The 12,519-nt window shown below is 39.2% G+C and overlaps 2 protein-coding genes across 2 annotated transcripts; both read right to left on the bottom strand.

The window, feature by feature from the left end:
• Positions 9,656–10,303, bottom strand: LOC109359745 (RNA-directed DNA polymerase homolog). The gene has a single exon (XM_019604436.1). It carries the CDS (start codon positions 10,250–10,252, stop codon positions 9,656–9,658), a length of 597 nt encoding a protein of 198 aa, XP_019459981.1. The 5' UTR covers positions 10,253–10,303.
• Positions 10,364–12,022, bottom strand: LOC109359744. The gene has a single exon (XM_019604435.1). The coding sequence runs from the start codon at positions 12,020–12,022 to the stop codon at positions 10,364–10,366; it is 1,659 nt and encodes a 552-aa protein (XP_019459980.1).

Genomic DNA, 12,519 nt, shown 5'->3' with positions numbered 1-12,519 from the left:
TCTAATAGAGTCTCAAGCATTTCAATTGATGCTTTACTTGATTGTTTCATCAGTGGATTAAAGCCCGATATTAGACACGATGTTATAGCACAAGATCCTCATTCTCTTTTTATAGCAGTGGCCCTATCTAAGCTGTATGAGGAAAAATATAACACCCCCACCAAACCATATTTTCCTACATCATATTTAAGACAACAACAATCCAACCCATACCATAAACCCACCCTTCTTCCAGCCTTACTACCCACACCACCTCATAAACCCTTTAACCAACCACCCAAACCGTCCCCTATAAAAAAAATGACCCTAGCTGAAATGCACCTCAGACGTGAAAAGGATCTTTGTTACACATGTGACGAAAACTTCTCCCCAATCCATCGTTGCCCAAACAAACAATACATATTGCTTCAATTTGATGAGCTGGACGACCCACTGTTAGAAGCTGCTCCACCTGATCCCTCTCTTGGCTCTGAAGACATGATCCACCCAGAACACCACATCTCCTTCAATGCCCTCAATGGCTCTCCTGGAATAGGTACCATGCGATTCCAAGGGTCTATTAATGGTGTCACGGGACAAATTCTGCTTGATAGTGGAAGTCCTGACAATTTTTTACAACCACGTTTGACTCATTATTTAAAGTTATCTATTGAGCCCATTCCAAGTTTTCAAGTTATATTTGGCAATGGCAATTCATTAGTGGTTAAAGGATTAGTCAAGGATGTTATGATCTCAGTCCAAGGCCATATGCTCAGATTACCAGTCTATTTGTTGCCGGTTTCGGGGGCAGATGTTGTTTTAGGGGCGGCATGGTTGGCTACCTTGGGTCCTCATGTTTCGGACTATAGTGCTTTGACATTAAGATTCTATCTAGACGGGCAATTTATCACACTACATGGCATAAAAACTCACAGCCCAAGTCCAGCTCAGTTTCACAACATTAGGAGATTGTGTACTACCAACGCTATTGCAGAATTTTATGCAGTGCAGTTTGTACCTGTTGACGCATCTCAAGACCCATGGTTGGACTTACCTACTGATATTCATCCAGACTTGTCCTCCTTGCTATACTCTTATAAAACAGTGTTTGATAAACCGGTGGGATTACCCCCGAACAGATCACATAATCATGCTATTCCACTCATTCCAGGTAGCAATCTTGTGAAGGTTCGTCCTTATAGATATCCTCATAGCCAGAAAGCTCAAATAGAGAATATGGTGGAAGAAATGTTACAGGAAGGGATCATCACCCCAAGCACTAGCCCATTTTCTTCACCAGTGTTGTTGGTCAAAAAGAAGGATGGGACTTGGCGCTTTTGTACAGATTACAGAGCCTTGAACAACATCACCATTAAGGATACTTTTCCAATTCCAACCGTGGATGAGTTACTGGATGAACTGTTCGGCGCAAAAAAAAATTCTAAGCTGGATTTGCGTTCTGGATACCATCAAATACTGGTCTCCCCGGAGGATAGGTTCAAAACAGCCTTTAGAACACACCAAGGCTATTATGAATGGCTAGTCATGCCATTTGGCCTTACAAACGCCCTGTCCACTTTTCAAAGTCTCATGAACTCAATCTTCCACGACTTGCTTCGAAAGTCGGTGTTAGTTTTTTTACGACATATTGGTATATAGTCCGTCACGGTCAGCTCACTTACACGACTTAGAAGCTGTTCTGGGCATATTGCAACAACAACACTTATTTGCCAAATTATCTAAATGTCAATTTGGATTGCAAAGGATTGACTATTTGGGCCATACGGTATCTAGAAATGGTGTAGCCATGGATCAAAATAAAATCACAGCTGTGTTAGATTGGCAAATTCCTACATCCCTTAAACAACTTCGCGGCTTTCTTGGGCTCACCGGTTACTATCGCCGATTTATTAAGGGATATGCGACTATAGCATCCCCATTGACAAACCTTTTAAAGAAGGACAACTTTCATTGGGATTCCACAGCTACTGTCACATTTCACCATTTAAAGAAGGCAATTACAACAGCCCCGGTTTTGGCACTTCCCAACTTTAATAAACCATTCACACTAGAAACCGATGCCTCTGGATCCGGTATTGGTGTTGTCCTTAGCCAAGACCACCATCCCATTGCTTTTTTCTCAAAGAAATTGTCCACTAGAATGCAAAAACAGTCGGCATATGTCACGGAGTTTTATGCTATAACAGAAGCCATAGCCAAATTTCGCCACTACCTCTTGGGGACATAAGTTCATTATCAAGACAGACCAAAAGAGTTTGCGTAGCCTAACTGATCAAGCCATACAAACTCCAGAGCAACAAACATGGCTCCCAAAATTCCTTGGTTATGATTTTACCATTGAATACAAGCAGGGTTGTGACAATATAGCAGCTGATGCCCTATCACGGTCATTCTTTATGGCCATTTCAGAACCACAATGGGATATTCTTCCCAAATTGCGTGAAGCAATTGCTACTGATCCTAAGTGGTCCCATATATGCGACTCATGCATTCAAGGTAATTCCCCTCATCCATATTATACTGTCCATGATGACTTGCTGTACTGGAAAAAAAGATTGGTAATTCCTCCCAATCATTCCCTCATCAAACAAGTCTTGATTGAATTCCATACTTCCCCCATTGGAGGACATGCAGGAATAGCTAGAACAATGGCTCGAGTCATTGCTCAGTTTTATTGGCAAGGTATGCAGCAAGATGTAAAAATCTTTGTCCAACAGTGTTTGCTTTGTCAACAAGCTAAAACCTGCACTACACTGCCAGCGGGACTACTTCAACCCCTACCAATCCCATAGCGCATATGGGAGGATATCGCTATGGATTTTATAGTCGGATTACCTCCTTCCAATGGTTGAGTGGCACAACTTTGGCAATGAGCACAGCGTATCATCCTCAATCCGACGGGAAATCCGAGGCACTAAATAAATGCTTAGAAATGTATTTACGCTATTTCACAATTGACAATCCAAAAAACTGGAGTAAACTATTGTCATGAGCCGAGTTTTGGTACAATACGTCATTCCAAGCCAACATTGGTATGACCCCTTTCAAGGCAGTTTATGGACGTGAACCCCCCACAATTACCAAGTATTATTTGGACCCTCAAGATCCTCCTTCACTGCAAGAAATATTGCTGCAATGTGATGACGTTCTCAACCAATGGAAAATCAACTTGAGCAAGGCACAACATCACATGAAGAAACATGCAGACAAAAAACGTGCCCCACTGGAATTTCAAATAGGGGACATGGTTCTTGTTAAACTTCAACCTTATAGACAACATTCCCTTGCCTTAAAAAAAACCAGAAATTGGGACTACGCTACTTTGGTCCCTTTCCGGTAATACAAAAGATTGGTTCAGTTGCTTACAAGTTATTGCTTCCACCGACTGCCAAAATTCACCCAGTTTTTCATGTGTCCTTATTAAAGCCTTGCAAAGGTGACCATATTCAGCATTATATTCCACTACCATTGCTAACAGATGCTTTGGGACCCATTATTCAACCTTCCAAAATACTACAAACACGTATGATTTTACGTGGAGCTGATCGCATCCCTCAGGTTCTTGTGCAATGAGACGGATTCGAACCCCCTAAAACTACTTGGGAAGATCTGTCCTCCATACATGCAGATTATCCTAATTTCAACCTTGAGGACAAGGCTGATTTTTATGGGGGAGGAAATGGCAAACGACGTGCAGGAGAAAACCGTTACACAGCAGAGACACGTGGTTGGTGGAGAGGATAACACGCTGAACCGCAAAAGTGGAAGAAAGAGGGTCTCCAATAGGGCACTGAAGGACTACATGTGGGGCATGAAGTAAGGATAAAAGGTGGAAAAAAGGGGAGGAACGTATGAAAAAAGTACTCACTGACTTCTCTTCCCTTGGCCCATTCTCTGGGAATTATTCTTCTCCTTCAACCTTCTATTTCCCTTCTTATTTCTAAATTCTTGCTTTCTTAGTATTACTCCTGTAATCACAACATGACTTAAATGCTGAAAAACTCCTTCCATTGTAAGAAATACATACTTATAAATAATACAAATTACAAGGTTTATATTTCTCTCTATATTTCTGAGTTTGTCCCTTACACTAGGTTTCCGTGTTGCTAACATTTTATGAAGAGTACAACAGTGGTGGCAAAGTTGAGGAAGCTGGTAGTGTCGAGAAAGGTTTTGGAGAAGCTGGTAGGAAGAGGAAAAAGAATATTGTTGTTGGTAGTTGCTAACAGATAGATAGAAGTATAAAACTATCTAGGTGTCGTAAAACAAATATAGAGTAAGTAGTTCTAGTATCCAGGAGACTTGTAAGATACTAGTCTTTCAATTAAAAAATATTATTTTAAGTTATTGCTTAAGAAAATGGATCTTCTCAATTACTGGAGGGTCCAATATCATATAAGATTATGACATGTAAATTTAAAAAAACAAATTGATGGTTCAAATTTTAAAATATTTTTGGACAAAAAATTATTATAAATGATGAAACAAATCTGGACCTCACATTCCAATACTGGACCCTTCAGGTCTAGTACTGGAGAGGATCACACTCCGTTGTTCAAAGGGTTGTTCGTTTGGTGACACAATAAATTAGAATTGTAATACAATGACAAAATAAGTTGGGACTGAACTTCACACTTACTAATTGTATATATAATTACTTTAAGAATACTAAAAGCTAATGTCTTAGTCATTTAGCAACTTATGCAACAAAACCATATGTCTAGCAACTTCAATTTATAAGTTTAGGAAATATAACTCGTAAAATCACGTCTCTATATCTATTAGTCAATGCATGCAAGTTGAGTTAAAATGTAGCACCTCAATTGTGTTAGCCGCTAATGTCTTGGTCTATACTAACAATTTATCAAAGATAACTCTATGTCTAGTAACTACAAAGATAATATTTAGTTTTATGAACTTTCAAGCATACCTCTATGTCTAATAGTTTATGTCATTCAGTTTGAGAGTTATAATATTATAAAATTAGAAATGTGTCTAATATTAATAAGTAATACGCATAAGATGTCAAATAATACAAGTCTATATCTAGCAAACGTACTACTTGTTGAGTTACCAAGTTCAGAATAATACAAATAATAATCTAAGTAAATTATTCAATAGTCATACAAAAAGTTGATCAGACTCAAAGCAAACTTAAAGTAAATATACAACTCAAATATAATCAAAACTTCATGAATTAATGGCGAACCAATGTATATGCATCAAACTCATGTTACACTCGATCCCAACAAGGGTCGTAGCTATTCATATTCACAAGGTGTAGGTAAGATAGAGATAAAACACAACTCGTGGTGGTAGAACCACACACAAATGAGTATATATTAACTCCTCTAATACTAAAATGAGCTAAACTACCCCAGAAACTCATAAAAAGAAGGATTACAAATCAATGTTACAAAGTGTGTATCTAACAGCTAGAGTAGGAAGTCGTTAAATATTATTCTGATGTTGGTTTCTGCACTCAACCGTCTGTGGGCTGGGCTTAGCCTCCAACTGGCTTTTCACGGCCTTTTAGTGCCCTCACTTGCATTGAGCGCGCGCGAAACAATGATAAAATGCTGATTTTCACTGCTATTTGCGCTCAACACGGAAACATGCATTCAAAGCATCAAGTTATTTCGCCTATCTGACCATTCATATTGAAGATCCATCAATTAAGAACAACATACCCAAAATTTAGCTCGACCCAACGGTGAACGAATGAGTTTTTACGATTTTACTCGGGCAGTGCATGGGTGAATTCTTTCTTTTATCGAGAACATATCCTTTTGCAATTATTCTTTCAGATTAAGCCCAAAAAACACTTCAAATGTGAGACTTAACCATTTAAACATGTTTCGATCATGTATTAGTACAATTTCACTCATTTGAGTTGTTTAAGTAGTTAAAATGTCATTAAAAGAATGTATAAAATATGATCAATTTGACACTTAATAAACTCTCCAACTCTAACCTTGTTTGTCCCCCAAACAAGAGTCAAGTTAAGCTTTTCAAAAACATGCTTGGGTTTTAAAGTATGACTTACACATCAATTATCATGGTATATATTCAAAGAACATGTTATTCACACAATTAGTCAAGTGCACTAAGGAATTTCAAGCTCCAATCAAAGTATGATATCTAATTCATGCAAGTTATTCATAACTATATAATCCATTTGAAACTGTATTATTTTAACAACTCATATGCCAATAAATTAGGAAGTGTGAACTCTCAAGTGTTTGATAGTGTATATCTCTCATAAGCATGCAATAAACAAGCAACAAAGTCGATTTTGATCTCATCTCATGATTAATCAAGAATGATATAGAATGTGGATCACTAAAGTCTTTTCATGAGTTGTAATGTGGTTAAGCTACAAAAGATATAATTTTTGCGTATACAAAGAGGTTCTAAAAGGCTAAGAGAGTACATTCTAACTTCATGTATCACTTCTACTTGTACTACAAGTTAATTTTGTTTTCCCTTTTCTTTCATTACTCCACCACTCATCTTTTTATTTTACTCTTTTCTAGAGTTTTTCCTTTTTAATTCGTAAGATGAGTGGTGGTTAAACCACTTATTTTTTCATTTTTCACACATTATTTTTCCCTTTTCCCAACTTGATTACAATTGTAACACTTAGTTCTCTTATCCTATTAGAACTAAGACTAGATAAACTTTCATTACAAGCTCAAATTTGGAATCAACAAACAATTCAAGCTCAAAGGGGCTAACAATCTTTGCCCTACTCATATTCTTCATTTCTTGTAAAGTGATGTAAACTTTTCACCATAGGGTATGGTGGAAAGGGGAAGAGTGATACTTAGAAGATGTGTTCTTCTAAGTTGTGAGATTATGGTGAGTGTGTATTCTACTAAAAATCTCGGGGTGAGATTTGTAATTACAACTCATCAAATAAGTAAAAATCTCTTGCGTGGTAAGAGGATAAGATGTAGCTTTCGGTGGAAAAGAAAGTGAACCAATATAAAATCTTGGTGTATCTCTACTCTTTACTTTTACAATTTATGTACTTCGTTTATTTTTCTGCAACTATTCCACTGCTATATACTCACTTTTAAAGTTGCAAAAAATCTGATTTTATGCAAAAATTTAATTCACTCGCCTCTTAGTTTGTCATCTTATACTTACAAAGAGCCGAAAAATTTTGAGCTAAAAAATAAATCATACTAGTCATAAACTTTACTTCAACCAAGTAAAAGCTAAAAAAAATAATTGCAAGGTGTGACTTTACTTGTTTAGTGTTAGAACTGGATTTAGAGATTAAGAAATAGAAGAAGAAAGAATGATTCAAGATCGAATTGATCTTGAATTGATTCAAATTGCAATGTTTAAAATCAAGGTGAATTATACTTGAGAAGTAAACCTACAAAGGATAACTGATTCCTGAATCAATTCCTTCCCTCCCAATCCTAACTGTCTGAAAAGATACCCCTTCACCCTCAACTAACTTCTATTTATAACCTTCCCTTCATAACCAACTGAATCAAAACATATTACAATCTTATCCTCTGCCATGCCTTATAGTTTTGGCTTATTTCTCCTACTATACACATACTTAATAATAGGTTTACCCCGATTCCTAACAATACCCCCCTAATAGAGCCACCTTGTCCTCAAGGTGAAAAGTGGGGAACTTCTCTTGCAAAACAACAGCTTCTTCCCAGGAATTGTTGCACTATGACAAATTGACCCACTTGATTAGGACTTCAACTTGGCCTTCTTGAGTTTCTCTCCAGTCTCTTACTTCCTCTGGCTCCACCTCTAACTCAAACTCTTCATTCAACAATGCAGGAAGTGGTTGAGGACTTTGATTAGGTTTGAGGGTCTGTTTCAATAAAGACACATGAAACACAGGGTGTATTTTGGCATGCTCAGGCAGCTTCAACTTGTATGCTACTGTGCTAATCCTGCTAATTACTTGATAAGGCCCATAGTATCTTGCAGCCAATTTAGCAAAAGGCCTAACAACCAAAGATTTCAACTTATAAGGCTGAATCTTAAGATAAACCCAATCTCCTTCCTTGAATTCTACTGGCCTTCTATGCTTATCAACTTGTCTCTTCATTTGCTCTTGAGCTCTCAACAGATTGTTTTTCAACTCAGCCAAAATCAGATCTCTTCTTTGTAACAATTGATTTGCTTCTTCCATCTTAGATGGAAATTCCCCATCATTGAGGAGCATAGGAGGGTCTCTGCCATAGAGAGACCTAAATGGTGTCATACATGTTGCACTATGATAGGTAGAATTGTACCAAAATTCAGCCCAAGATAACCAGTGCATCCACTGTTTAGGTCTTGGCCATACAAAACATCTCAAATATCCCTCCAAACACCTATTCACCACCTCTGTTTGCCCATCAGTTTGGGGATGGTAGGAGGTGCTAAGCTTCAAATGAGTGCCAGCCATTCGAAAAAGTTCCGTCCAAAATCTGCTTAAGAACACTGGATCTCTATCTGACACAATAGAGGAAGGAAAACCATGTAGCTTGCCTACTTCTCTAATAAACAGGTCAGCTACTTCCTTGGCAGAGTAGGGGTGGCCTAGTGCATAGAAATGGGCATATTTTGTGAGCTTATCAACCACCACAAAGATGGTATCCTTACCCTGAGACTTGGGAAGGCCCCCTATGAAATCCATTGAGATATCCCCCCACACCAGATTGGGAATTGGTAGGGGCTGTAATAATCCCCCAGGGGTCAAAGTAAGATGTTTATTCCTTTGACACGCATCACATCCTTCTACAAACCTCTTGACATCCCCCTTCATACAAACCCAATACAAACAACTTGCCACTCTCTTGTAGGTTCTGAAAAATCCAGAATGCCCACCAGCAAGAGTTTCATGACACTCTTTCAAAATGTTAGGGATTCTTTCAGATTTACTGGCCAAAACCAACCTGCCCCTGTATACTAGCACTCCTCCACTGTATTCAAAACCCTCATGAGACCCTGGTGAAATGAGCAGGTCCTGAATGACTTGTCTCCACTTGGGATCTTGAGTCACCTCTTGAGTCCACTCCTCTTTATCAGCTACTGAAACCAAAGACAGAGCATCATACATTCCTCTCCTTGATAAAGCATCAACCATTGAGTTCTCCTTCCTTGGTTTAAATTGAATCTCAAAATCCATTCCTATTAGCTTGACAACCCACTTAAACTGTTCCTCGGTGAACAACCTCTGACCAGTAAGAAATTTGAGGCTTCTCTGATCAGTTTTAATGATAAAATGTCTCCCTAACAGGTAGTGTCTCCACCTCTGGACAGCTTGCACCAAGGCCATCAATTCTCTTTCATATACAGATTTCTGCTGAGCTCTAGGTGACAAACCCTGACTCCAAAAAGCTAGAGGTTTCCCTCCCTGCATTAGGACAACTCCTATTCCTTTGCTAGATGCATATGTTTCCACTACAAACATTTGTGAGAAATCAGGTACTGCCAACAATGGTAAACTAACCATGGCAGCCTTCAAATCCTCAAAAGCTTGGGTAGCCTCATTAGACCACTTAAACCCTTCTTTCTTCAACAACTCAGTCAGAGGTTTTGCCAACATCGCATAGTTCTTCACAAATCTTCTATAATAACATGTGAGGCCCAAGAATCCACTCAATCCTCTAATGTCTCTTGGAATGGGCTAGGAACACATAGCTTCTATTTTGGACTGATATGCTTCTACACCTTGTCCTGAAATCACATGGCCCAAATATTCCAGCTTCTTCTGGCCAAAAGTGCACTTTTTCTTGTTAGCCTTAAGAAAATGATGTTGTAGCACCTCCAACACCTTTTCTAAGTGTCCTAAGTGAGAATAGAGATCCTGGCTAAAGACTAGGATATCATCAAAGAAGACTAGGACAAACTTTCGAAGGAAAGACTTCAAAACTTCATTCATCAAAGCTTGGAAAGTGGAAGGTGCATTGGTGAGGCCAAAAGGCATCACCATGAACTCATAGTGCCCCTCATGAGTCCTGAAGGTAGTCTTCTCTATATCTTGCTCCCTCATTCTAATCTGGTGATAACCAGATTTTAAGTCCAGTTTAGAGAAAATCTGAGCCCCTCCCAACTCATCTAACAGTTCCTCGATCACTGGAATAAGAAATTTGTTGGGAATAGTTACCTTGTTTAGAGCCCTGTAGTCCACACAAAACCTCCACCCTCCATCCTTCTTTTTCACGAAAATTATGGGACTAGAGTATGGACTAATACTTGGTCTAATGACCCCTGCTTGTAGCATCTCAGTGACTAACTTTTCAATTTCAGCTTTCTGGTAATGAGGATATTTGTAAGGCCTAAGATTAGGGATGTTATCTCCTTCCTTTAAGAAGATAGCATGATCATGATCCCTCTAGGGAGGTAAGCCTTCAGGGTTAGCAAAGACCTCAACAAACTGTTGCAAAAGGGCCTCTAACTCTTCTAGAACCAGAGAGGAATTGACTAGGGAAGATTCTGATTCAGAACAATGCAACCACAACCCTTCTCCTTCCCCCTTCAACAATTGCATGAAAGCTCCAAAAGAAACCCGAGTTTTGGTCAAAGCTGGATCTCCTCTGATGGTGTGAACCTCCTCTCCCCTCCTCAGAGTGAGTTCCAACTTACCAAAATCTGCCCTCACTTCTCCCAATCCAGCCAACCATTCCAAACCCAACACTACATCCACTCCCTCTAGCTCAAATAGGTAGAATTCTTGAGTGAAATCTAGGCCCTGTAACTGAAATCCCAGCTGAGCACACCTTCCTTGACACTGAACCTTATGTCCATCTCCCACCTCAACTACATATCTTGGAGTGGCTTGAGCCTCCAATTGTAATTGTTCTACTACCTTGGTGGAAATAAAATTGTGGGAAGCACCACAATCAATGAGAATAACTACTTCTTTGCCCTTCACACACCCAGTCACCTTCCAAGACTTATTAGATGTTAACCCAGCCATAGCCCGTAGAGACAATTGTAGAGAGTGCAGATTAGCCCCTTCTATCTCCTCACTATCCACTTCCTCCTCCTCATCTTCTTCTTCCTCCAATAAAATCATTATAAACTGCCTGTTCTTACATTTATGGTCCCTATTAAAAGGTTCATCACACCTGAAACACAAGCCCTTCTCCCTCTTCTCTCTTAATTCTGCTCCAGTTAACTGTTTGAATGCCCCTCCTCTACCCCTGCTTCCATCAACTGTTTGAGCATTATTCATATTAACAGATGCACTTCCCCCAGAGGATTGGTCTGACTTCCTTTCTATTCCAGACTTGGATTCAAGAGTTATAGACCTACTAGGAAAATTGGACCTAGTAAATCTAGTGGACCTAGCATAATTGTTACTACTCCCCTTCCTTTGCATGATTATATTCTTTTCTTCTACCATAAGAGCTTTATGAATTACCTCAGTTAAATTGGGGTGTTCATAGAGCTTGACTTCTGCCTTCACTTCTTCCTTGAGCCCATTTAAGAAGATTCCTTTGACAAACTCAGGATCAATCTCCCTTAGAGCTCCCACATACTTTTCAAATTCCTCAACATACTCCTCCATTGTCCCTGTTTGCCTTAAAGCCAAGAGTTGCTCAAAGGGATTTTGCACCATGGAAGGTTGGAATCTCCTCACCACCGCGATTTTAAACCCTTCCCAAGATGGATGAGGGTTGCACCTGCTCCACCAATTATACCAGCTAAGTGCCTTCCCTTCTAGTGCCATTAAAGTAGCCTGCATCTTCTCCTCTTCTGTGACTTCTTTCAACGAGAAGTACCTCTCCAACCTGTGGGTCCATCCAAAGGTATCATCCCCCGAAAAAATTGGAATATCCAATTTTCTCCATCTCTCCTTGCCTCTTTGGTTCCTCACTTCGTGTTCTTCCCCGAATTCACTTCCTTCATCACGAACATTAGAAACCCTAGCTCTGGTGGTAAGTTGAGCCAATGTCTCTTCCAACCTCTTCATCCTCGCTTCATTCACTTCATTGCGAATCCTCTGCTCTTCTCTCTCCCTTCTCAATTCCTCACGTCCAGAATCCATTCCTCAGCGTTTCTAGCCATCCCCCTCGTAGAAACCATGCACAATTTCACGAATCAGAAGCGTGTGTGATGAGGCACCAGGATGGTGCTCTGATACCAGTGTTAGAACTGGATTTAGAGATTAAGAAATAGAAGAAGAAAGAATGATTCAAGATCGAATTGATCTTGAATTGATTCGAATTGCAATGTTGAAAATCAAGGTGAATTACACTTGAGAAGTAAACCTACAAAGGATAACTGATTCCTGAATCAGTTCCTTCCCTCTCAATCCTAACTGTCTGAAAAGATACCCCTTCACCCTCAACTAACTTCTATTTATAACCTTCCCTTCCTAACCAACTGAATCAAAACATATTACAATCTTACCCCCTGCCCTGCCTTATAGTTTTGGCTTATTTCTCCTACTATACACATACTTAATAATAGGTTTATCCCGATTCCTAACATTTAGACACCTTAAAAAATACAGTGATGTCCTTTGTTCCAAATTATAGACCA

The sequence above is a fragment of the Lupinus angustifolius genome, chromosome LG11 (genome assembly GCF_001865875.1).
Source record: "Lupinus angustifolius cultivar Tanjil chromosome LG11, LupAngTanjil_v1.0, whole genome shotgun sequence".
NCBI classification, from domain to species: domain Eukaryota; kingdom Viridiplantae; phylum Streptophyta; class Magnoliopsida; order Fabales; family Fabaceae; genus Lupinus; species Lupinus angustifolius.
This window is presented reverse-complemented; position numbering and strand designations above follow the sequence as displayed.